The sequence below is a fragment of the Pleurodeles waltl genome, chromosome 8, assembly GCF_031143425.1.
Source record: "Pleurodeles waltl isolate 20211129_DDA chromosome 8, aPleWal1.hap1.20221129, whole genome shotgun sequence".
Taxonomy (NCBI): Eukaryota; Metazoa; Chordata; class Amphibia; order Caudata; family Salamandridae; genus Pleurodeles; species Pleurodeles waltl.
In genome coordinates, this window is record NC_090447.1 from 28,442,540 (window position 1) to 28,468,128 (window position 25,589).

Here is a 25,589-nt window from a genome sequence, read left to right on the forward strand (position 1 = left end):
CTGTTAGAAGTCATGCAACTTTGGGTCTTCTAGCACACTGTGACCTCTTGTTAAAATCACGCCCAGTCTTTGTTGAGTAAGTGGACAGGCCCCTTTATGCTAAGCTGAATACACATGTCCAGATAGTGTCTGTGTATGTACTCACTATTATAAGAAGATCCGGTAGGTATTCTTCTGTTCGACATTCATCAGAGGGTCAACTGACAGCGTAGCTGATAGCTCGGGCCATAAGGGGTCTTGGTTGAGGATCTTCAATGAACTTGTGTGGCCAGTGAAAGAGGGATTTAAAGGGGGTTTAAGGTCGACGTTGATCACTCCAGGATGTAAAATTGTTTCCTGGAAGTGAGATAGGTCCTTTTGAGGGTATCGGTGCATTGAGCGAGTGAGTGGATCCAGTGACTACTTGGTAGAGGCCGAGAACTTTAGTTAGTGAATGGGCAATTTCCTTCTTTGACATTGTGGTCTGGCACAGTGAACGCTTGCCTGACCAGGTGGTGATGTCTTCCAAATTATATAGATTTTGACGATCAATTGTGATATCAAAAACAGAATCAAGGAAAGTGTCTGAGAAAGCAGTGATGTGTTTGGATGGTTGGTAGAGAAACATAAGGGCAGAAGAGAAAGCTGGTTTAGCTGAGTCACCTACACTAAAGACACACTCCAATGTTAGGTAATCTTTGATGCAGAAAGCAATGAGTATTTGTATAACTGCTTGTACAGCAAAGCATTTTGGGTTTGAGCAGCATCGAAGTAGGTTTATGTAGCCCTTAATGGCCTAACTTTAAAAAAACAATTTTTGGTGGAACTGGCATTCCAGTGCCAATAGGCAGCTTGATTGTGTGCCAGGGCCACATGCAAACATTCTTAAACCCACCCCCAAGTTTATACAAATTCACTGGAAATTAGGAGATGAAATAAGGAAGCACTGACCTTAGCAATAGCATCACTGTACGACAGCAAAGGCAACACAAGTAGATCCGAGAGAGTTAACTGCAGGTCCCCTGGGTCATCTTCACCCATCACTACAAAAGAGGGAATATTGTACATCAGCTGCTGATCACTCTGAACCACTGGTAATTAAGATTGGCATGTTTCATTGTACTCTTTTAACTCATATGTTGCATTAAAAACAGACCAACTATACACAAATCAGTCTTGCCCTCTGCTAGACGGGACAGAGCTCTACCAACTAGTAGATGGCATCCCTCTGAATGGACGCGACGGCCAGGAGTGGCAGGTAGACACAGCTATTATTCAACTCTACAGACAACCATAATTCCAAGACTGTGATGCCTTCCAGGGGCGCCGGTGTCAGTAGAGTGGTGGGACACCATCATGGTAGCTTGCGCATCTGCGGGGTTAGGAGACACTTCTAGATTCCAGTAGTATTTCAGGACTGCGGTAGCTTGCCTATAATGCCACTATGAAAGGGTGCATTTGGGGTAATTATTACAGCCACCAAGAGAGACATTTAATGAGAATGACATTATAATATACAAGGGGGGACAAATAAAAAAGTGATGTCAGAGTTATTTACAAAACCTTATAGTAAAGCTCAGGTCCACTGTGCGGATCTACCAGCGGAAGACCGAGGAGTGAAATGTGTGCCACCAAAGAGGAGTTAATGAAGAACATATCGCAATTAACTGGGGCATTCATAATCGGGCCTATTAGCTCAAAAATCTCAACAACATTGCTGGTACAAAAAGTGTTTCTAATGAATTGGGACGGGGGGATCCTCAACTGTGACCCTTGCATTAACGTCTGCATTGTTTGCCACCCACTGACATGTCTACTTTACTTATTTTTGTCATGTGCTGGACTGATGATGTAAATAATTGTTGTGGTCTTTAAATATTGCACTTCCTCAAATAATAGTCCTCCTTCTCATTGTGAGGTGTGAGGTGTGAGTGGAAAGACCCCTTATGCGCATCCCACGTGAATTTCTAGTTTCCCACCTTCTACCAAGCTTCTTGTAACTGTGCTACACTATACTGAGGCTCTTTGTGTTTTTCATTCATTAAAATATTTTCCAACATAAGTTATTTAATGATGTTTGTTTTAAATGACCATGATTTTTATGCAGTAAATTTGATGTATACTATTTACTTTGTATACCTTGTACTACAGGTGTCAGTGACGTTTGTAGTGATACACTCGTATATTGTAGCGCTGCAGTCCATTCACATTTTATATACCACAATGTAAACTCTCACTAAACATGTGCTTTGGACTCTATAACTTGATGTTCGAGGTGTTTGACTGATTAATGTCATATCATTGTGCAGTCTACAACAGAGAGAGAGTGGGGATTTAAAAATTAAAGGCCTGATTCACCAAGGTAACTTACACATTTGAGTAATTTACACTTTTGAGTAAGTTTACTTATTTTTATCTATTCACAAAATCCGACTGTAAATGTATTCCAACGGTATAACTTTCACGTCTCCACCAAACTGAAGGGCCCTGCAGCCATTCACAAACTGATAGGGTTATTCACAAAGGTAAATTACACTTGTGGGTAAATCTACTTGTGTAAGTTTTCTTGTGTAATTTACTCTTTACTCTTCTAGAGTATGTTTACAACTGTTGGCATTCACCAAATACCAAGTGTAAATTCCTTAAAAGCCTCAGTTTCCTGTGTGAATCAGGCCCAGTGTTTCTGAGTAGCCCCCTGGGCCCTCCAGTTATTCGGAGACGTGGAAGTTACACCTTTGGAGTATGTTTACACTCAGATTTAGTGAATAGCTACAAGTAGCAAACGTACTCACAAGTATACGTTATCTTTGTGAAACTGGCCTTAGTGAGAATATGAAGAGTGGTACTCTCTGCTCGGTGTACTTCAGTATGGTTTCATTTGGCTGATGCATCGCGAGCTGTTGTTTTCCGTTGAGGCAAATAAACTGCCTTCTGGAAAACTACACGACACAAAAGCAGCAAAGACATTTCAGAAACCACAAATGCTTGTGTTTCATCCTGCACAGAGAATCCCTACTGAGTGTTTTGTTCTCTGTGAAGATAAACTGATGTTACAAACAGCTCCATCTTCCACAGAGATGGAACTTCCCCAGCCAGGGACAAGATCTTGTTCTTCCGTCTATTGATATATTAGATGCTAATTTTGTTCTGCATCAGAAGGAGAATCAGCTTGTGTTAAGCTACAGGCAGGAAGGCATTTTCCAAGCGAGATGCATTGCTTCGATCTCAAAAGTTTATAATGGAACATCTTTGCTGCCTAGGAGCCTTGACTGTATCTGCTCACATTTGGGCTCCTCAACCTTGAGGAGAAGCCTCTGTAAACGTTGATGCTGTGTATGGTGTTCGATGAAGGTCACGCCTTCTATGATGTGTTCTCAAGACCCACAAGCTCTGGGAGAAATACTTTCTCTGTGATCATGAGTTAAACCCCCAGTCTCCTTAAACATGTACCCACTGACAGCTGACACACCCTTGGAGGGGTCTTAAAAGCAACCTCTCAGTTGGCACTAAATACCTACAGGACGCCTTGGTCTCTAGCAGTAATAGCTCTGCCTTTATTGGCAGACGCGCCCTTTGCTTTAGGTGTGATACATTTGCTGATGGAATGGGAAGACTCTCTCAATTCACTGAAAGATCTAGGATTTGCAGCAGGGGTGGTATGGCCTCCAAGGATTGCAACTTTAAGAAACGAGGTGGATTATTTCAGATATTTAAGTTCTCCAAATAACAGTTAACATAACATTCTTGACTTCTTTGGTGGCTGGAGACCGATGCCTTACATTTGGAGAACCTTTTCAGAGCTGAATTAACCCTGAGTGGCACAACTGGGAGCTGTTAAGGTAGAAATCCCGATTTTAACTTTAGCGGACGTTACTTCATTCCCCAAGGCAGCAGAGGACAGGACCTCTGCACACTGATGGACTACCATCTGCCAGATTTAAAGATGACTGCCGGCCCTGAGGTCATCTCTGTATGTTGAAAGAATCCACCATCATGGAGATTTCCAAGATACACAATGTTTGGTGGATGGTCGCTATTGGTTTTGACAGCAGTCCACCAACATTTTAACATTTTCATTAGTGTTTTCAAAGGAGTACCTTGTGCTACAAACTCTAAATTAGGCCCACAGGCTCTAATTGACACATGAGAAACTTCTTGTGACATGCCAGTTTTGGAATGTGGAAACTGGCATCCTGCAAATGTACTGTACAGACATATTTGCCTTTTGCAATGAAGGGAAACATCTTTTGAAGGGGCAATACTAAATTTTTTCTTTTCGATAAACCTTAGCAAATATTTCAGATCTAGGTTAGGTATCACGTCTCTAGCGGGAGCTTTTCTTTCAATCAGACACTAGGTCAAATAGAAATGTTTTCCATTGCCTTATTTTCCGACAAGATGACCACATCTTTTTGTAAATGGCATAACTAAAACTGACTGTAAGTTGTGTTTGGAGGCATATGATGTCATGTGACTTTAAACAACTGTTTGATGAAGGGTGATATCCTGAAACCGGTCCCAGGATGCTTGTTTCCAGTCCAGGGAGGACTTGGCCTGGCAGTTCGGGATAGACTGTTCCCATGAGGAACAGGGTCAAGACTGATTTGCATATGGCTGGGTCCAAACTGGGGTGGCATTGTGAGCAAAAGAACAATGGTTTAAACCCAGATCTGTGACTGGGGGTGAGTGTTTGCATTGTTCAGCACTCCGTCCATCATCCTTTTGTGTTGACTTTAAACAAAAGACCATAAGCATTTTTAACAGCTGGCACAAATACATCTGTCCTGGACCCCTCCAAGAATTGAGGATACTTCCAAACAGATCCCTTCTGGCTCAGCAGAACTGTGGATTGTGGCTTGAACAGTATTTGTGGGATCGGCAGGGCTGGGGCTTTAAAGGGACAGCGTCTCATTGCCTATGTAGTTCATGTTAGAATCAAATCATTCCAGTGGTCAGCACATATAAGGATCTCGGCAAGAAGACCTCTTCTTCTCTAGCCACAGCTGCCATACAGGGAACACAAACCTGAAGAAGAAAAGATGAAAACAAGAAAAAAATAGAATACAGCTTTTCTTCCTAATATGCCCCTATCTTCTGGAACAAACTGACACCTTAGATTGACAGCACACTTTTGTTGTTCGGGAAAGAGCAAAAAACTCTTCTCCACAGACATCAGCTGACCCACCACCTCCACAGGCGGAGAACACCTCTCCCTTCCTTCCGTTCCCTTCACCTCTAGGTCTGCAGTTTACACACCTTCTACCCACACACCAGTCTTTATCCACTGGCTTTTGTAAACCTTTGTCTCCTGTTAATTCTAAAAACATGTAAACCCTGTTATTTCCAGGCACCCTTGTTTACAGGAACCCTTAGTAATGGTAACTGTGGGATATTATGGTATTACTCTATGTCACTTGTAATGAGTATCTTGGTGTCATGGTGCGATACTTCTATGTAAGTGGCAGCAGCAACTTAACTAAACTTCGAAAAGCCACAGCACACAAAGGGCAGTAACACTCAATGACAGCTAGAGGGATACGGAAGGCTTCGGAGGATCTCCACAGTAGGCCGCAGAACTGAGCTCTGTCTGGTGTCCCCTGTCTGCTGTCACTTTGAGTGAATGTTTTTTACAATCCACGAGTACCACTTGCCTGCATAGATAGCTTTCCAGTGCTTCTGCTTCAGCACAGGGCTGGCCAGCCTCTCCAGCACTGGAAGGTACTGTCTAAAGTCTTGCGCAAGTTGTCGGCACGCGTGGAACACAGGATCCTTGGCAGGAAGAGACTCTTCCATTGAAGCCAATGCCTTCTGCCAGCCCTCTAGCTTCTGCTGAGCTCCTTCAGGGTGAAACTGAAAAAACAATGTAAAAGGACATTGATTACCACTTCTACAACATCTGCTGCACATCTGGAAGAAGCTTGCCATGGGAAGCTACTTTTACATTGTTTAATGGCTATAACAGAAAAAATCCTGGCAGGCTGCTCTTAACCCCTGACATGCCCGGTCTAGCCTGCCCAGGTGCCGGAAGGGCTCATGGTCCCAGCAGGATCATTTGTGGGGATCCAAGGTTAGGGAGCCATGTCCTCCTCCACTCTAGCAGGTGCCATAATAGCTTGCAAGCTTAGGGTGCCACCCACCCAGCCTGTGCTGTGTTCAGGTTGTAGGGCATGATGCCATGTGCTTTGCTGCCCTGGTAGATGCCACAAGTCTGCCGGGTTTAAGACCCAGAAAGGACTTCAATGTGTTGGTGGTGGATGGGCATGATGCATTACATTCCCAAAATCCAAAGGGGGGGGGGGCATACTACCTGCTGGCACTGAGGTGGCAGAAGGCAGAGGTTGTTTGGGGAGACAGTGCTGACGCCATGAGCTCCCTCACCACTGTGTGAATTGTACAGTCTGCCAATCCCACTAATTTACTGTTTCTCTGCATACAGAGAACCTGCCGTCTTGATTAACGTTGCCTTTGGATGTAGAAGACTGCTTCATCTACAAGCTCTTGGTGTGCCACAAAAACGGCAGGTTTAGAGCAGATCCTTTGACACATCGACCGGGATTTGGACACCTCTTAAACAGCCTGTATACCTCCTCTTATTTTTTATTTTCATTCCTTATTTCTCACAAGAGGCATCCTATTAGCTATGTGCATTTAATTCTCATCATCTGTGCTCCACTGATCTCCAGAGGTCAGTAAATAAAGTCTATTCCACGCATTTATTTTCAACTGTTTGCTTTGCCCCAACCTCCCCAGGGTGCCAGAGAGCATCACCCTCACTCTGAGACCAGGAGAATGTGTACTGACCGTAGCATTCTCAATCATCGTGATCCGTCTAATTCCAGAAAGAAGTAACCTCTCACAAGGTGCCGATGGAATGTCTATCTGGTCGCCCAGGGGACTTCATTTGTGCTGCCTACGTCTATTGGTTGTTACGGCAGATTGCTCTATCTCTAGTCCTACTGACCAGGATAGGAACAGCGAGTAACCTAGCATCAACAACCCAACTTAATGAAGAAGAGTTCACTGGATGCACATTTCGCCTTTTAATCTAAATTAACAGTTAGAAAAAGGATCCACAGAGTACAGTTAGAAGATGGTGAAAGGTCAAGAGCAGTGGATTGTGGGATTGAATGCTTGGAGGGGAAGATAAACCAAGAAGGTTGATTGTTCAACATGAATGTTTCTAGGTTTATCTATTCTATAAATTGTCTGTTTGTTGGAAACAGGTCTGAACCTGTGACATGAATGTCCCTCAAAAACATGAAAATGTCTTTAATGGTTGTTGTGGCACTAACTTCCCTGTTCTTCTGCCGCTGAAGCATGGCTACACTAAAACTGACCGGGCAGCAGAGACAAACCTAGCGCTCAGGAATACACTATGTAAATGTCTAATATTTTAAAGAAATTAACCTGCGTTAGTGGTTGAGGGGGGTTGAAGGACCAGCGAGGTGCATGCAACTGTAAAAATTCCACTGACACCTCTAGAAACAAACATGTCCATGCTGATACAAATATTTAATTCTGTCACCATCAGGTGTACCCATCCAATAGATAGTTCATAATAATAATTAGCTGCAGGATAACTTGCTAAATGTGTTTCCCACTCTCCTAACTTTGCCTAAAGTCCATTGCAGGTTGATCTGATATCATAAAATAAATTTATCAAAACATCTTTATGCTTTGTAATAAGGTAATCAGTAGGTGGCTGAACCTTAACAGTGCGAATGCTGGTTCTGCTCCGTTAGACAGAGCTCAACCGGTTACTCGTAAAAATGTTTTTCTAGTCCCACTAGGAAACTGTAAACAGTGCAACGTACAGCTAAGAGTGCATTGGACTGAGAAAATGAATTTCTAATCAAGCAATATATATGTTAAGATTAGTACAATGCATTGAGCTTGTGTGCAAGCTAATCCCTGAACAATTGACCATCTTCCTTTAGCTATATCACCTGTGTCCAGGTAAAGTACGCAGATCATAACCACGGGACAAGGCATATGGCTTAACAATGTGTCGGAGTTTGGGGTATAATCTTAAGAGTAACTCTTTGATCAAGCAGGTTCTATCAGTTTTGCCTAAATCTGCAGCTCAAATGCTTAGAGTTTGTAATTTATTTTTTAAACGACCTGCTTGCCGACAGCTAAGCTGGTAGAGTACGCTAGCAACTGACCACGCGTCGGGACATTGCCCTGTTGCTAGGGGGAAAGAATGCATAACTTGGCTGTTGCGAGCCACACATGTATGTAAGGGTCTAAATTTGAGATATCAGTTTTATTGCGCAATAATGCAAGGTGTGCTAAGGGTATAATCTGAAGGGGATGTAAACTGGTTTATCCCAGTCATACTGCCCTGCAATATGTGGTTAGCGTTGTGCAGTGTCATCAAAGGTCGGGAATGTCACAGTATTCTGCCATGCATCTTCAGCACAAGCAGCTAAATAAATAGCCAGCAGTTTATAATCTATGTGGTGACCACTACCAATGGTGTAGGTCTAGGATTTTGAAACACAGAAATTTACGTCTAGATTCACAGATCACTCTAATGTGTGCCCATTCGTTCTGCTCAGTCAGTTTCTGATTAATGTCAGTTCAAAATGGCTTGCCATGTCAGTCTTGTTTGCATCTCTATTGGCTTGGAGTACAGTGTATCGTTCAATAACCTGCTACGGCCAGAGAAAAGGTCCTCTCATGTGACCAAGGGCCAGATATAGCAATTTCCGAATTTGCGATTCGGAAATTGCGAGTCGGTTCGACTCGCAATTTCCGAATCGCAAATCCGGATGCAGAACGGTGTCTCAGACACCGTCTGCGAATCGCTATGGGGTTGCAAAGACCCACCTCATTAATATTAATGAGGTGGGTCGCATTTTGCGACCCCATAGCGAGTCCCTGCACTCATAGGGATGGTGGCCTGCTGAAGACAGCAGACCTCCATGTCTGTGACTGCTTTTTAAATAAAGCAGTTTTTTTTGTATTGCAGCCCGTTTTCCTTAAAGGAAAACGAGTTGCAATACAAAAAAAAATAACGAAACCATTTGGTTTCGTTTTTTCAGAGTAGGCAGTGGTCCATTGGACCACTACCTGCTCTGAAAAACTATTTGTGGCAACATTCACAAAGGGGAAGGGGTCCCCTTTTGCGAATGGGTTACCACCAGTGTGACACTGGTGGTAACTGAGAATTGCTTTGCGACCACGGTCACAAAGCAATTTAGCATCGCGATGCGAGTCGCAAATAGGAAGGGGACACCCCTTCCTATTTGCGAGTCGCATTCACATTTTGCGAGTCGGTTCCGACTCGCAAAATGTGAATGAGCATTGCGATTAGCATTTTGCATGGCGCAAACTGCGATTTTCACAGTTTGCACCATGCAAAATGCTTCCTACATCTGTCCCCAAATGTTTTCAGATACCTTCTAAAGGGTGATGTTGGGAATTCTACCGCTGTCAGGAGCGGTCTGTTACAGAAGCAGTTCTACATCTTTCTGCAGCACCAGGGATTTCTTCATGTCACCCCATATTCACGTCAGATAGCCCTAAACTCTTGGAACTGACCATTAAGGAGTGTATGATCTACAGTGTGTATGCCCTCAGTCTCTCATTCCTTGCCTGCAATTGTTGTTTTACCAATCTGGAATCAGATGTTATCCTACATATGTAAAAACTGAGTAGCCTGAAGCATTACTGCCAAATGCATCTTATAACTAGACAGGGCTTGCCATACTGAGTGTGCAGCCATAGTAAGTCAATAGAAAATGATCAGGGCTATAAGGTCTCTCAGTACTGGTCCCTGTGGGTGGGAATGTGTGGTCTTCAGTGGAAAGAAACGTGTTGCGATAAATGTTCTGTAAAGTAACACATGTATATTTTTTCATGTCAAGCATTCTCAACCCTCCCACTCCCATTACCCATGTTTGTGTGTGCCCACAATATCCGAGGTTTCAATCTAAGCCTCGCCTCGCCTCAGATAAATCACTTGATATCAGAGTCCGTGTGATTCAGGGCATCCCACTTAATCCTAGCAATCCGAATATACAGTTGTAGTGTGGTGCTATCATTTAACTGTGACCATCTCAGAAATCTGTCTTTGTTTGAGCTGTAAAACGCTCAAGGTTAACAGCCACCACAGTTTTCCGTTCGCTATTAATTTTAATTCTGAGGTACTTTACACCTTTTTGGATCTATGGTACTGGGCACCCACTGGTGCTTCCCTGGTGATATATCTGGTCGTGGGTAGTGCTTGTCCCAGTTGATGTTGTAACTAGAGAACTTTTAGGATAGGATGATAGACATCACTGTTGGAACAGCAAAGAGAGGTCTGTCCATGTCAATACTGTGTCGTCAGCATATAAGAGTGTTTTAATTTGGCCAGTAGCACCCTGTACCTCTTTGGAAACGAGCAGCACTGTTCATAAGTGCTCCAAAGCCAACAGATAGCAGAGGACACAGGGACAACCCTAGCGTGTCCCAAGTTTGATTTGGAGCTGTCTGGAGAGGTGGCCTCCACAATTTGTGTAAGCTGTTCGGAAGCTGTCTAGCCAACTTAAGTAATTAATGAAGCTCTGGACCAGTGCAACCCTTTCAAGGGGTGTGTGGAAAAGATATCCTCATTCAACAATGTCAAAAGCTTTTTTTTGCACCCAATGAGAGGGCTGGGATTTCTGTTTCCTGTTCTCTAGTCAACCACAATAGATGGAATAAAGTTCTCATATGGTTTAGAGAGATTTGTCCCGCACAAAGCCCCCTTGACATTGAAGGGCTCAACTCTTGCAATCTGGTGACCAAGGCTTTGGCCAATGTTTTTATGTCCATATTGCTGAGGGATACGGGCCTGCCTACTCTGCCTGCCTTTGGCATTAGTGAGATTACTGCCTTGTTAGAAGTAGATCCTAAGGCCCCATTCTCATCGGCTTCTTGAAATCTGTGGGAAGTAATGGCAGTAAGAGTGCTTTACCTCTCTGTGACATTCCCCTTACACTGGGTCACGAGCCGGCCATCTCATGCAGTCTATTTGTTCTACATTCTCGGTGTGTATTTTTGATTCACATCCCACTGCCAGAATGGTGTCCATGCTTCTGAATGAGCAGTTGCTGCTGGTTGTTCAGAGCTGCTGGACGCTGTACTGGTCATGGGTTCATATAGCTTTAGAGCAACCATAGAGAGCTATATCAGCCATAAAAGGCCCGCTCCAGTGTTAGAGGCCCGAGTCGAAGGCAATGGCCTGTAACAAGACAACAGGTCTTTATTGGCCAGTATAGCTGAGCTATGGAGGGCTAGCTGTGATTAGAACATTCTGCTTCTAGAGGGCAGAATGTTCTAATAAATAAATAAACAAGGCCTCACAGAGCCCGAGGAGATTTGTTTACTGCGGTTGCTGTGAAAGACGAACATTGGGATGTTGGAGACCTCGGCTTCTACTGGCCTTTAGAAACCTGGAGCAGTCTATTGTCTTCAATGGAGCTTCCAACATTTCAATGTTCTAATTTTCAGTAATAAAAGTCTGGCTTAAAAATATGCTTTTTTCCACTCTATCGGTCCTGGCATTGAATGAGAACATGTCTGACTGGATCGATCTTACGCCAGTGGAAAGTTCTGAAACCACGGCATGCAGTTTTACTTTGGACTAGCTGATGATCACATCGAAATTGTGTTCCACTATTGCTGTGGCTTCCAGTCGATGTGTTTTATTTACTCCCACAAGTGTCTCTGTACAAACCAGTCGTCTGGCAGGCCGTGTAGTCTACATACTGCTAACAGCAGTGGAGGGAAGGTCAAAGTCTGATGCATATACTGACTAATCATAAACGTTTTGAAGATTAGTATAACAACCTGGGTAGGATTTTCTAGAGGGAGATTCAGACAGATTGAGAGAAGGAAAATGAGATTAGGAGTTGGAGGGAGAGGAGTTCAAGAGTTCCTGACAGTGGTTCGAGTCGTATTAGCAGTGTGGGTTTAGCTATCAATAGACCTATTTCTGAAGACTTACCTAATGGTGTCCCTTTGCTGAAGTAAACTGCATGTTGTTATCCTATGGGTAAATGTATGAAATCACATTGTTATAAGTCTCTCTTTTGCTTTGCAGGTACCAGCTGCAACATATAGTTTCAATGCTGCATGATAAAAAGTAATGTTTTTTTCCTTAATAACCAAGTTAGTATGTTTTTTTCTAAATTTGTGTTTCTAAATTCTTTTACGTGAAATCCAACATGTTGATGCTAATTTGTGGTTAGTGAGGGAATTAACTTTCAAATGCTCAAGATTCATATTGACACTCTTTGATTGTTTGTACTAATGTATACTTTACCATTATTACTAATCCCGGTGTTATTAATCAGTGTTATGATACTGGAGATTATTTGCTTGATTGTTTTGATTAAACTCAGATGTATAAGACGATCTAATCCGCCACTATTGATTCTATATGCTTATCACTTGTGCTTGAGAGTTATTTTTGTGACATTAGCATTGTTAATCTAGGGAAATAAATTCATAATTCTTAATAAACTTGTGTGGTTATTGTTTGAGGTTCAGAATTCTAAATATATTGTTTATTGTTGATAATCACATTGCCCATTGATGACATCCCCTCAATCCTTTGTTGCTTTGATCCATTGACCTCTTGCGCAAAATCCACTATTCAGTTTAAAGTAATAGCTAGGATTTCGTGGCGCTGCAGCAGGGGCTGTCCTGAATGTCCCCAAAACAAAGGATGACAAGAAACAGTCCCCCTTTCCCTCTATACAGAGTTACACAAATGCTGACCAATGGAATGATGAGCTGCTGAGAAGAAGATCATCAATACAGGGGCGGAGTCAAAGTCCCTTCCTCTGCAGTGGTGTTCAGAGCTTTTTTTGTTATTACATGACCTCTGGAACACTACGCCTTAATCTCTCTTTAGCCGGACGTAAAAGTGACACATTCTGTTATTCTCCATGAAGAGTCATTCGGTGTTCATTAAATTAGGGAAGATTCCCATGGGGGATAAATAAGGAAAACCACATTATATTGCTTGAGTGGCTAATTTGAATAAACAGTTGATACCTGCCACCTTGTTACGATCAAGAGTTGAGATTAAGAGGAAGTTGTGTTAAGAAACAGATTTACATTTGCTCCATTTAGGCAATATAGCCATGAAGGACAGACATACCTTGGCAAAGGGCAGGTTCTTCCATGTGTTGAGCTGTTCTGTCACTCTCCGAAAAAGCTTCCAGACCTCCAGCCGGGAAGTGACTCGTTTCTCTCCAGGAGAAATGAATGACAGGTCAAAAGGTTCACCTGGTGGCACACAAACGAGAAAGGTGGACGAAGGAGAAATTAATGACAGGTCACAAGGTTCACCTGGTGGCACACGAAAGAGAAAGGTGGACGAAGGAGAAATGAATGACAGGTCAAAAGGTTCACCTGGTGGCACATGAAAGAGAAAGGTGGACGAAGGAGAAATGAATGGCAGGTCAAGAGGTTCACCTGGTGGCACACGAAAGAGAAAGATGGATGAAGGAGAAATGAATGGCAGGTCAAAAGGTTTACCTGGTGGCACATGAAAGAGAAAGGTGGACGAAGGAGAAATGAATGGCAGATCAAAAGGTTCACCTGGTAGCAAATGAAATAGAAAGGGGGACGAAGGAGAAATGAATGACAGGTCAAGAGGTTCACCTGGTGGCACATGAAAGAGAAAGGTGGATGAAGGAGAAATAAATGGCACGTCAAGAGGTTCACCTCGTGACACATGAAAGAGAAAGGTGGACAAAGGAGAAATGAATGGCAGGTCAAGAGGTTCACCTCGTGACACATGAAAGAGAAAGGTGGACAAAGGAGAAATGAATGGCAGGTCAAAAGGTTCACATTGTGGCACATGAAAGCGAAAGGTGGACGAAGGAGAAATGAATGACAGGTCAAAAGGTTCACCTGGTGGCACATGAAAGAGAAAGGTGGACGAAGGAGAAATGAATGGCAGGTCAAAAGGTTCACCTGGTGGCACACGAAAGAGAAAGGTGGACGAAGGAGAAATGAATGGCAGGTCAAAAGGTTCATCTGGTGGCACACGAAAGAGAAAGGTGGATGAAGGAGAAATGAATGCCCCTCGGTACAAATGCTACACAAAAGGAATACGGGGCTGCAGAAAGCACAATCATTCAGTTGATAGGTGTAAGGCTACAGATCTTAAAAATGAAGAGGTTATTTAGGGTGGATATAGTGGGTCTCTGCACTAGCACATTCAAGAGTCATGTCAAACGTGACAGGAGTCAATGTCTGTCCTAAGGTGAAATGGGAGGCTCGAGAGCTCTGGAGCAGATGTGTTAGTACAGCAGTGTGTGGAGTCAAATGGAGGAGGATAAAATGAGGAGGTTACTTAAATGTTCTCCATGAAGAGTTCAGACTCATAAGATCCAGTACAACCCTCACTACTGGGCTTGATGTGAACATTTATTTATTTATTTATTTTTATAACATGTTCAAACTTTATATTTTGTGAGTTTCAAACTAAATAAGACTGTTTCAAATAGTAATCAGGCATTCTGAATTAGCCAAGGGCAGCAGAACTTTCATTCACGATGGGACAATGCTCACCAGATGGAAGCATCTTTAATTCAGTTTTTGGAGTGGGAACAGCAAACCTTGACAACAAATAGAGGACCACTGCTATAGATAAATCATATTCATTTCAACAGCAAGGAATCATCTCAGAGTCACATGCTGAAGAACAGACTTCAATGCAGTAACTTCCAGAAACACAGGGCTGAGGAGGGAATCTACGTAAATTTGTTTTTAAGGACTGGTGGCCCAACTTCACATCAGTTCTAGTATCTGAGCTCAAACAGTGGTGAAAAACATAAAGGGTTTCTAGTTGACTGCTCAGCAGGCTTCCATCAAGGGGACATTTACTAACAATGCTGCCATGACAGCTTTTCCCCTGATTAGATGGGCTCCCGAGCAGGTCAGTCAACTTTACTTTGGCTTTCAGTATAACCCAACAACCATCAATCCCTCCTATTGCCTCTATAAAGAATGGCTATCATGTTTATGGGACGCTTGAAACTGGAATCTGCCCAGAAACTCTCAAATCTTTGGTGCAGTCTTGATAATAAGCAAGTATTTTTCACATAACAAGAATGAATCGTGTATTCACATTGCAAGAATGTCTTCGCAAACAATGTTCCCAGATTGACAGCCTAATTTTGGTGGAGACATTGAACTTGCGCAGTGTTGGGAGATTCAGTTAGCAGTAAAGACATCCAATAATGCCCTGGAACAAGTAACTGAAAACTAATTTCCCAGACGCCTTTTATGTGAAGACTAGATCTGAGGAAAAGGTATTTTTGTTTGTTGCCACCAATAGCTGTAGGATGCTGAAAAGGAGATGTGCCGCCTCTGAACAGCAGCTTCTGCTGTGTTCCTCTGTTTGCTGTATACCAGACAGAAGGCTAGCCTGAGCACCAACGCGTTGAAACGGTAAAGGCATTTCTTGCTGCACAAAGGTGCCTGCAATACTATACCTTGTGTCCAGGTCCCTCAGTCTTTCAATGTCAAATCTCTCATGCTAATAGAGACTGTAAACCACTGTCCAATGAACAACCTTTGTCTAGTAACCATCCTTCTACCACATACAGCATCCTTAATTGTAGCAGTCTCCTCCAACAATGTGACACACGTACTATTACCACATACAGTTGTGAAAGTAGCGTACTATTCTAACACTCATGCAGCTTCGACGTACATTAGTCTAAGCGACAGCAGGCTCCTCTCATACTGTGACAAACCACTACCACATGTATCATCCTAGATTGTAGCAGTCTCCTCCAACAATGTGACACACATACAATTACCACATACTACTGGCCCTCATTATGACCCTGGCGGTCTTCTGACCTCCAGGGCTACAGTAGCTGTTTCACCACCGATGGGATGGTGGTGAAGACTGCCACATTATGAATGTGGCGGGTTGGCTGCTGCCAACCCTCCACATCCCCACCTGTCACTTCAGGGCAGTTGGACCCGCCGGGCAGGAGATAAGCATCTCTGACCCGCGGTCCAACGAAGACCCCTGGCAGTATTAGGAGCGGCTTTCTACCAGGGTTTCCGCAGCAGTAGCAGTGCCACGAAAACCCTTGCGGAAAGGCTACTGGTGACAGGAAATTTCTTTCCTGTCACCGGCAGACGACTCCCCCCACCCCCTGCAAGCCCGATATCCCCCCCACCCCCCTCCATACCACAAACCCCCACCCCCTACCAGAACATCACCACCCTCCAACCCCCCTTCTAGTACAGCACCTCCCTCCCCCAGCCCCCACCCCCTGCATGTGCACACACAGACACCCACACGTACCCTGCATACACTCACTCATGCACCTCGCATACACTCATTCACACACCCCACATACACTCATACACCAACACTGACATACACGCATCTATACCTGCATTCACCTCAACATCCATACATGCACTCATCTCAACATCCATCCACGCACTCACCTCAACATTAATACACGCACTCACTTCAAAATCCATATACGCGCTCACCTCAACATTCATACACGCATTCAACCATGCATACACACATACATGCACACATGCAAACAACACCCACCCACACATGCACACACAACACCCCCCTCCCCCTGTCGGATGATCGACTTACCTTGTCCGGCAAGGAGGTTGTCTGGCAGGGAACGGGCGCTTCCACCGCCGGCAGTGTCCTGCCATCAGGACACTGCCAGGCCGTATTACTGCTCGTAATACGTCTGGAGGAGTCCTAGTGGAGTCCTTTGGGTGGGGCCAGTGGTGGAACCGCCCATACGCCTCCGACTTCCAGCACGACTACTGGAGGATTTCCACCCAAAATATGGCGGAAATCCTTTGGCACTTGTGATCTGCCACCCGCAGCTCTGGCGGTTTTGGATAAAGACCACCGAAGTCAAAATGATGGCCACAGTGTCTTGGAAATAGCATACTATTCCAGCACTCATACAGCTTCCACATACATAAGCCTAAGTAATGGCAGGATCTTCCAACACTGTGACAAACCACTGCCACATAAATACTTCTTGGTCATAGCTGACTCTTCTAAAGTTGTGGTAAGTACCCTGTACAGTGTAAGTGTAAAAGTCACTGCCAAGGGTGCCGTGGATGACCTTAGTTAATAGCCATAGTGTAAGAATAGATGGCAGTTGTTCAGGATGATGCATATGTTGGAACAGCAGAGAGCTGTGGGTGTGTTCAGGATGCTACCTGATGAGCTAAGCACTATTTAAAAGCACAGAGTAGGAAGCAGTGGTTACTGCTGACTACCTTTCAGGGTTAGCCTGGAGCGGCTCAAGCTATGAAGGGTTGATATAAGCGACTGCAGCTTCTTCTGTAAATCACTCAGTTCATTCAGAACCGCTGGGGCACTTTGAGATGGATCCAGAAAATGTCCAGTGGTGGCGGTGACAATGAGGTGCTCCAGCTCACTCTGGAAGGCCAGGAAGGACTGCTCGAGGTTACTTTCAATGATGGGCAGTTTGCTGCTGATGAACTCCGAGGCCTCCTTTAATAGTCGCTGAAACGTCTCCCACGTGTCCAACATCTGAGAAAGAAACAGACACAAAATTACCGCAGCACAATCAACTGCTGCAGGAACTGCTCACTTTTAGCATCACAGTGTCCGTAACCGTCAGTGTTTGAAGTGAGATGAGCCCTGGCAGATAATGCAGCAGTTTAAGTCTCCATGAGGTCTTAAATGCCAAGCCTGGATCAGGGAGTTAGTGACTGACTTAGCACTTCCAACAGTACTGGGCTGAACAACACCAACTGAGGTGTCAAGATATAAACCTACTTCAGCACTGATGGTACATACCATCGCCCTAGGTTACAAAGGACATGACTTCCCTACACATCCCTGGACACATAATACTCAAATACTCAGGTACTCGGTCGAAAGCATGATTGCATTCTGGTGAGATCCAGGGGGACGACTTGGACTGTCTCTTGTTCCTCTCCTCCAGCATTGAATATTTGAATGTAATTTGTGTCACCTGTTGGGGTTAGAAAGCATTCCTTCCACAAAAGCACAGGAGAAATGTAGGAAGGAATAAAATACTTGTGGGCGCCACAACACCCTCTGAGTAAAGGGACATTCACCTCTATGATGTATAATTATTCAAGAGGGCCTTAGTGGAAGGTCTTATACTGGGTTTTCTGAAAACATCCATTACCTTCATATTTTAAATATGTATAATTATAAAAAAAAACTTCCACAGAAGCTGTGCTCACAGTACTGAAGAGGGAATATGCTCAGTATATGAAGCATACCTTCTTAAGCAATAAAGATCCAATCCTCACCATCCCCCAAGCATTCTATATAGTTCCCAAGAGAGCAAAATATCACAGATTACAAAGGACATCAACTGTAGCAGCAGAAGAACCCCCTGAAAGGCACCACAGTGGAGTGCTGAGTGCAAACATCTACTTGGATGATAAAAGGTATTAAATCTGGTAACTAAGAACCTCTAAGTCTAAACTTGGGAACTGGGAGAAAAAGTATGTCTGGGTTACAACATTTTGCAGCACAGGATAATGTTCAGAGAGAACCGGTCATTTAACAGTGCTACATTTTTCTAGCATCAGTTCGGTTAGGAGAGGATACACATCCAGATTCTAAATATCTACGCTTTTAACACTATGGATCTTTTTAAAACACACTGGTGTGGTGGGTCAAGCAAGCATTATTGAATTAACAATACCCATCACTTCCTGCACTCAGACCATTCATTAACATCCCACCCTGAGTTCTCACTGTGTTTTCAAGGCTCTCCTCTTCTGTAGTTAGCTGCCGATAATGTATTCTGATCACTTCGCTTAGAGAACGGATGTAATCAATTTTCTGCTGGAGATCCGGGATCAACGCCTTGTATTTATCCACCTATTAGTAACACATGAGAATGATGCTAGATGCACATGGTAGATAAATGAGACCTAAATGAACATCATTTTAAACAAAGATTTCAATTTCAATATACCATAACAGGGTTTTACCGTTAAATATTCAAAGCACCGAAATTTACATTTTAATGGGTTTTTGGCAAATATTGTTATATATCCTTCAAATAAATCACAATCTGACACAGCAGACTTGAGTCAGGTGAGAAATATATGTCAATGGCTGCAATATTTTTCATGCAAATAACTATATCCAAAACTATATCATGTTAATCTGAACCCCAGTCTTTTCTGCTACAAACCAGAACTGTCCCATTAGCCATTTGACAAGTGATGGGCCTGCAGATCTTAGGGATAACAATTGAGCAATTCTAATGGATCAGTGCCAGTCGAGCCATCATTGCTGGTTTCGTTGTCTAAGTAAACCAAAACCTCGATGATGTATGAAAAGAAAACGCTTGCATGAGGTTCTGCAAAACTGCTTGGCCAAACCCAGCTTTGGTATACTACCAGAATATCACGGACAAAATACTGATACAAAAAAATATTAGAGCCTAAATATTGAGGATTAAAATATAGACAAGATACGTATATATGGGTAAGTGGAGGTGTACTACAATTAACATATGTACTTTTATAATTTATATTTTTTAAGGTTCCTGGCTGCAATGGTTTTGTAAATTGATATTTTGCATGTGATACTTTCACACACAATCATGTCATCAGATCTAGTATTAGAACCAAAACAAATATATCTGCTGAAAGACTGAGCATCTGGCCAGAAAGAGTGCACATGGGTAGGAGAAGAGACACAGAGGTGTGGAGGAGACAAGGGATATGGGCACATGATGTAAGTTGTGCTACTGGCCTTTGTCTAGTGCACCGCGAGGCACTGTGGTGTCGTCACTGGTCTGGGAGCGCCTCAGCACGCAATTCGGGAGACCTCACTCGCAGACTGGACTCAAGAATCACTCTATGAAAAGCTGCTATGAGTTGTGTGGCAGAGTGACAGTGCATGAGCTGTGAGTGGGTGAACAGTGGGGCTGGGAACATGCACTTTGAAGACAAAGAGATAGTCTGAGCCTGTGTTTGAGGCTATGTGGCATCTTTAAGCTGGGCTGGTGACTGTGAAATGTTCTCTGCCCTGTTGCATAATATCTGTGGTGTATCTTGGTGAGAAGTGCAGTGTTAGATGTATGTGGGATGTGCTGACAAATGCACAAGACACCGCGCTGTGTAGCATATTACGTGCTAGCTAGGGGTGTCTATTACAGCAGCAACTCCCACAATTATTCTACCTCCAGTGTCAGAACAGCTAGGATTCACTTAACTCAGGGATGAGAGAAAGTCATCTGCAAAGTAGGGTAAAGTAGGGTAAGATATGTAGTAAGCTTTATCTTGATCAAAATATATGGAGGTGGAGCACATTAGCACAAGGGATACTATGTAAGTGCACGGCACACACTTAAACGCAATAGTGCAGCGAGAGAAACATGTCACATAAGACGTAAGCAGACTACGCAAGAACGTAAACAAGCAGTTTACATGCTTAGTATTGCATGTAATATTGCCACAAGAGTTAGAGGTGTGCCACTGGATATTGAGTCAGGAAGCTGACTTCCTGAGAGCAGCCAAACCAAGGATTTTTCACTTTTACATTCTACCCAGGTTGTTAAGTAATATTCCTTGCCCCAGAAGTCATCGTTTGGAATCAGAGAGTTCAGTGACTGAGGCATCCTGGAGACTGACTTCACTAATCACACCCCAGAGTTTCACATTTACAGGGCTTGCGGGATAAGAAGGAGTGAGCGACTTTGGATGTGACTTTAAGAGAGAAGTTAAAGGGTGTGCCAACACTAAACATCTCTCTGACACTTGCCGTCCGCTGTCAACCGCTAGCAGAGATTACATGTAAAGACCATTAAGGATGCAAATGTAGGGAAAGAAATTCTTCTCCCCCCCCCTTTTGTACTGGCACCTCTAAAACATGTGTACACTAAAGGATTCATATATAACCATTCATAGAACTTATAGGGGCTCATTACAAACCTGGCTGTAAAAATCGCCTACCGCCGCGGTCACCAAAAGACTGTTGCCGCGGCTACCAGCCGTCAGCCGGATTATGACCAAAGTTGGATTACCGCCAGTATGATGGTGGAAATCAGGCTGCGGCCATGCCAGCTGATGGCGGTAAGGTGGCGCTGCTGCCAGCAGCAGCGCCAGGCCAGTAGACCGCCGCGACTGTTTCATGACCCAGTGGTGTTCTGCTGGCGGACGCTGCTGCTGGCAGCAGCGCCCCATCCCGTCTCCTGCCGGAGGAAGGACCCCCTGACATCAGGTAAGTTGGGTGCTCCGACAGGGGAGGGGGTTGGGGGTTGTTTTGTGTGTGTGTGTGGGGGGGGTGTATGTCTGTGCGAGCATGTACACGGGTGTGTAATGCTTGTTGTATGTGTGTGCATGTAGGGATGTGTGAGTGCGTGTATGTTGAGTTGTGTGAATGCATGTGTGCTTGTATGTATGTCACTGTGTGGATGTGTGTGTGAATGGATGTATGATTGCGTGGATGTATGTGGGTATGAGTGTGTGCATGTGTGCATGAAGGTGCGTGTATGTAGTGGGGGGTGTGGGGAGGAGGGGGTGGGGGGAAATCTGGGGAGCGGGATGGGGAAGACCTCTATCAGTGACAGGGAAGGGATTCCCTGTCACTGATAGTGCCTACCGCCATGGTTTTCGTGGCGGTAAGGTTGCTACGAAAACCATGGCGGTAGGCGGGGTCATAATCCCGCAGGCAAGTGACGGCCGCCCGGCTATTGTTACCGCTGTGGCAGGCGGTGTGGTACATTGCCGTTTTGGCTTGAGCCAAACCGCCAATGTCTTAATATGGGGAAAAGTACAGCCAGCCTGTTGGCAGTACTTTTATCCATTTTACCGCCGTCCGCCAGGGTCATAATGACCCCCATAGTTTTTTAATATTACAAACCGTGTTTTTGCATGCCCCAATACCAGTAGTGCAAACTGAACCCTACATTAACTCAACCATGCCAATATGCCTCAAACTGCTGCAGGGTAAAATTAACTCCTGAGGAGGTGGTAGAGGAGTGCCTTGCACATACCTTCCTGGCACATCGAGACACGGTGGGGATGTCAGTGTTGATGATCTCCAGAACCTTCACCACTTGCCCAAGCTCTTCCAGGATGTGTTTCGTCCTGTGACGACACTCCGAAGACAGGAGAGACAGAATATCCTTGGTTATGGAAACCAACAGAGGCACTATGAGAAAAGAGACCGAAAATACTGAATCAGAAGACATCAGAAACCCTAGAGACTGCATCTTCTAGGGATTAGCCCATTACCAAACAGGCTAAAACAATGGAATGGAATGTTAACCAGAGAAATTGGCACTGGTTAGGAAGTACTGCCTTTTTGCTGCAACAACTGAGGAACAGCACCTCCCACTTCCAATCTGCAGCATCATAAAAGCTGTTTAAGCAGATGGAGGCGATCTAGAGCTCTCCGGATGGCGACGTCCCACACGGACGGTGGGCAATGCTATTGAGCCGGTCCTGGCACCATCATAACAATACTATAGATGCTGAAGACCTGTAAGTGTCCCAACCACTGCAAGCCCGATCAAGGTTGGTAGCTCTAATCATCCTTCAGGTTTGGGGGATTCAGATCCAGCTGCCTTTCACTGGGGGAGGTTACCATCTTATCCAGTATTTTTTATCTGCTTCAGCTAGGAAAGCTTTACTAGAAAACGGCTGAATGTGACTTTTATGTAATTGTGAATTCAATCTTTAGGTACCTTTTGTTTTTATAGGTCTATTACTCAGAAACATTAAAGTTTCAACTCAATATGCAAACTGAATATGAAATGAATTGAGATCATAAATTGAAAAAAATGTAACATATGACTCAATGAAAAAGTTTGAAGACCGTTTTCACATTTAGGTGGTTATTCTAACTTTGGAGGAGGTGTTAATCTGTCCCAAAAGTGACGGAAAAGTGACGGATTTACCACCAGCCGTATTACAAGTCCATTATATCCTATGGAACTCGTAATACGGCTGGTGGTATATCCGTCACTTTACCGTCACTTTTGGGACGGATTAACACTCCTCCAAAGTTAGAATAACCCCCTTAGTCTGCTAAGTGACTATTGCAGCTTCTGCTTCTTTCAGAAGGGAACTATTTCTCAGTGTAAAATTGTATTACTCCCTCAGGTGTATAATATAAACCATGAAGTAATAATAAAAGATTACATCAAGTTCAATTGAAAACCCCTGTTGAGTCTGATCATTGGGTATAAACATACATTTACCACTGCATGTGTGCCAGATGTGCTGTGTATTTTCCACAGCTGGTTCTGTATCTTTATATGTTGCTGGGTGAGTATGTGTCCCTGCTCCTCATCTTTCACCTTGTCTAAATTATTGTCTCGCCTTCCCTTTCCTGCTCTTCTGACTTTCTCTGTTGGCCCTCCTTCTCCTTTTTTGTGTATAGTCCTGTTCACATGTGTGTGTGTGTGTGTACGCACATCTATATGTCACCGTAACATACCAATGTCATCACTGATACAGCTGCATATCACCGACAGCATCCTGTTGTGTGTGATGAAGGAAGCCCTCACGTTCTTCACTCTTCTTATCCAGGCCAGTACTTGTGTTATGCGCTCCTCATACTGCCTGGATGTCCAGCCCTGCATGGCTTCTCTCTGCGCAGGACTCCACGAGTGAGCGAAGATGTGGATCTCAGTCAGCCAGGCGTGGCTCAAGCAAAACTCCTGGATGTCTCTGAGCGAGTGCTGGAGGAAGAAACAACTCAGGGTGAAGGCGAATACTGATAAAATCCACACCCAACTGTGAAACTACAAACAACTAAGCCAAAGCCAAGATAGGGGGATGCAGAGTTAAGAGATCATAAACAGTTGTGTCTATAATCTATAAATGTGGTGAGTGAGCATGATAAAGTCTTTGACAAACTTCAAAGCATCTACGCCTTTCAAATGAACCAGAACAGTGACCTGTGACAAGGTGAAGTCCCCATGGCACCCAGACTCATAATCACCATTTCATAGGAGCCTAGCACTAGCCTCTGTTCTTTGACCATGGTGTCGCACACAAGGGTGGCTTGCACTTTTATCGTGTTCATACAGCTGTTATATAGATTATTTTGGGTTTTTAATCTCTATGGCTACTGTGCCATGTGTCACAACCCCCATTCTCTATGGCTTAGGCTTGAACACTGATCTCACACTACATGTATCATAACCTCCTCATCCACCTCCAACACCACATCCCCTCCTTATCAGTGCCCAGAGAGCCTCCTAGTGGTAAAAAGCCTTCTTCTCCATTTCTGCCGCGGTGTACCCTTCCTTGCTTAATTCCTGTCTCTCACGACACAACGTAATGAAGGCTTGTGGCAAAATAAACAGTTTTGGAGTGAGTGTTGCATTGGAAGGTTACATCAGAGAGTTTACAATAAGACAATGGTAGAAGGGCTCTCACCGTAAGGAAAGTGCTCAGAGCAGATACAGCTTCCTGGGCTTTTTCATCGGACCGTAGATGTTGCTCCAAGTGTTGCAATGAATGCGACAAGTAGTGTCTCTTCATCCTTTGACCCACAACAGCGAGGCCACCGATCCGGGAGAAATCAAACTTGTGGATAAGGGGTGGTTGTGGTCCAAGAAGCACCTTGCCAAAACCTTCCGTCTGATACCCAGTGTAGAATTGTGGATCCAAGATGTCAGCAAGTTCGTCCTGATGTGAAGGAACTGTGTACACACAAAAATAAGTTTACAGCTACTGAACCTTCTCATGAATTGATGGTCCATGTGATGTCAATCAAAGTTCTATTTACACTTGGTGTCCTCATAGTGATGTGTCACGTCATATGAAGTAAAGTCCATTTATTCCACAGACATGGTCACAAAGGTTGTATGGCTTAGTGCTAGGAGGGAAGGGAGATCCTACAGGGTGCAGTGGAATCATTTTTTTTAATACTTTGCTATTTATTTACTATTTATTTATAAAGTAATTAAGGACCAAAGTGCTTGCCATGTAACAAGATTCTTGAATGAGTTACATCTTGAGCTTAAACACCCCTGATTCCCAGCTGTGAAAGGCCTGGGGCAGAGAAACACCTTTTCTTGATGAGATTCATGAGCACTGGGGCTCCATTTTGTAATATCTGCTCTGGAAACTTTTCCAACATTGTCCACCTCTCCTTTACCTTCCTTCAGCCTTTGATACTTTGCCCTCCCTATGGTGTCAGAACAACCGGAGATGGTGGTGTTGGGGTCACCCTGTCTTATAAACAAGAAAGCATTAGAGGGTCATATATTGGAACAATAGGAATTGTTGTATGGGTTTTGAAAGGTTTTCATCAATTCCTTTTGCTGTTTAATGTTGATATGCAACTCCTGACTGTTAAGGTTTTGTTCTCTTCGCTGCAAGAGAAAGATTTGAAGAGTGCGGCGGATGCGTCACTGAAAGGAAACCTTTGCTGTGGTCATGCTTAGAACAAAATGCTATCTCGGTGCCTACGGAATAAATGTTTGTAACAGCAAAATGCCAGCAGAACTTGCATTGTTTCTTGGAAATAAGCCCAACCAGCTTTAAAAAGCATCATAGAGAACTGAGATTGGCTACAGACTGTCTTGAATAAGGAAAAGGCAGAGAGGATGGTCAATAGTCGTGCT

At 43.9% G+C, this 25,589-nt stretch overlaps 1 protein-coding gene across 1 annotated transcript in view; it reads right to left on the reverse strand.

Moving 5' to 3' along the window:
* Nucleotides 1–25,589, reverse strand: part of DNHD1 (dynein heavy chain domain 1) — a 337,397-nt gene that overhangs the window by 194,012 nt on the left and 117,796 nt on the right. Inside the window, exons 11-18 of the mRNA XM_069203282.1 lie at nucleotides 24,397–24,662; nucleotides 23,450–23,693; nucleotides 22,002–22,159; nucleotides 18,746–18,871; nucleotides 17,260–17,536; nucleotides 13,118–13,245; nucleotides 5,631–5,829; nucleotides 931–1,070 (exon numbers count right to left, since the gene is read on the reverse strand). Of these exons, the coding sequence (XP_069059383.1) occupies nucleotides 931–1,070; nucleotides 5,631–5,829; nucleotides 13,118–13,245; nucleotides 17,260–17,536; nucleotides 18,746–18,871; nucleotides 22,002–22,159; nucleotides 23,450–23,693; nucleotides 24,397–24,662 (1,538 nt within the window). The remainder of the gene's footprint in view (nucleotides 1–930; nucleotides 1,071–5,630; nucleotides 5,830–13,117; nucleotides 13,246–17,259; nucleotides 17,537–18,745; nucleotides 18,872–22,001; nucleotides 22,160–23,449; nucleotides 23,694–24,396; nucleotides 24,663–25,589) is intronic.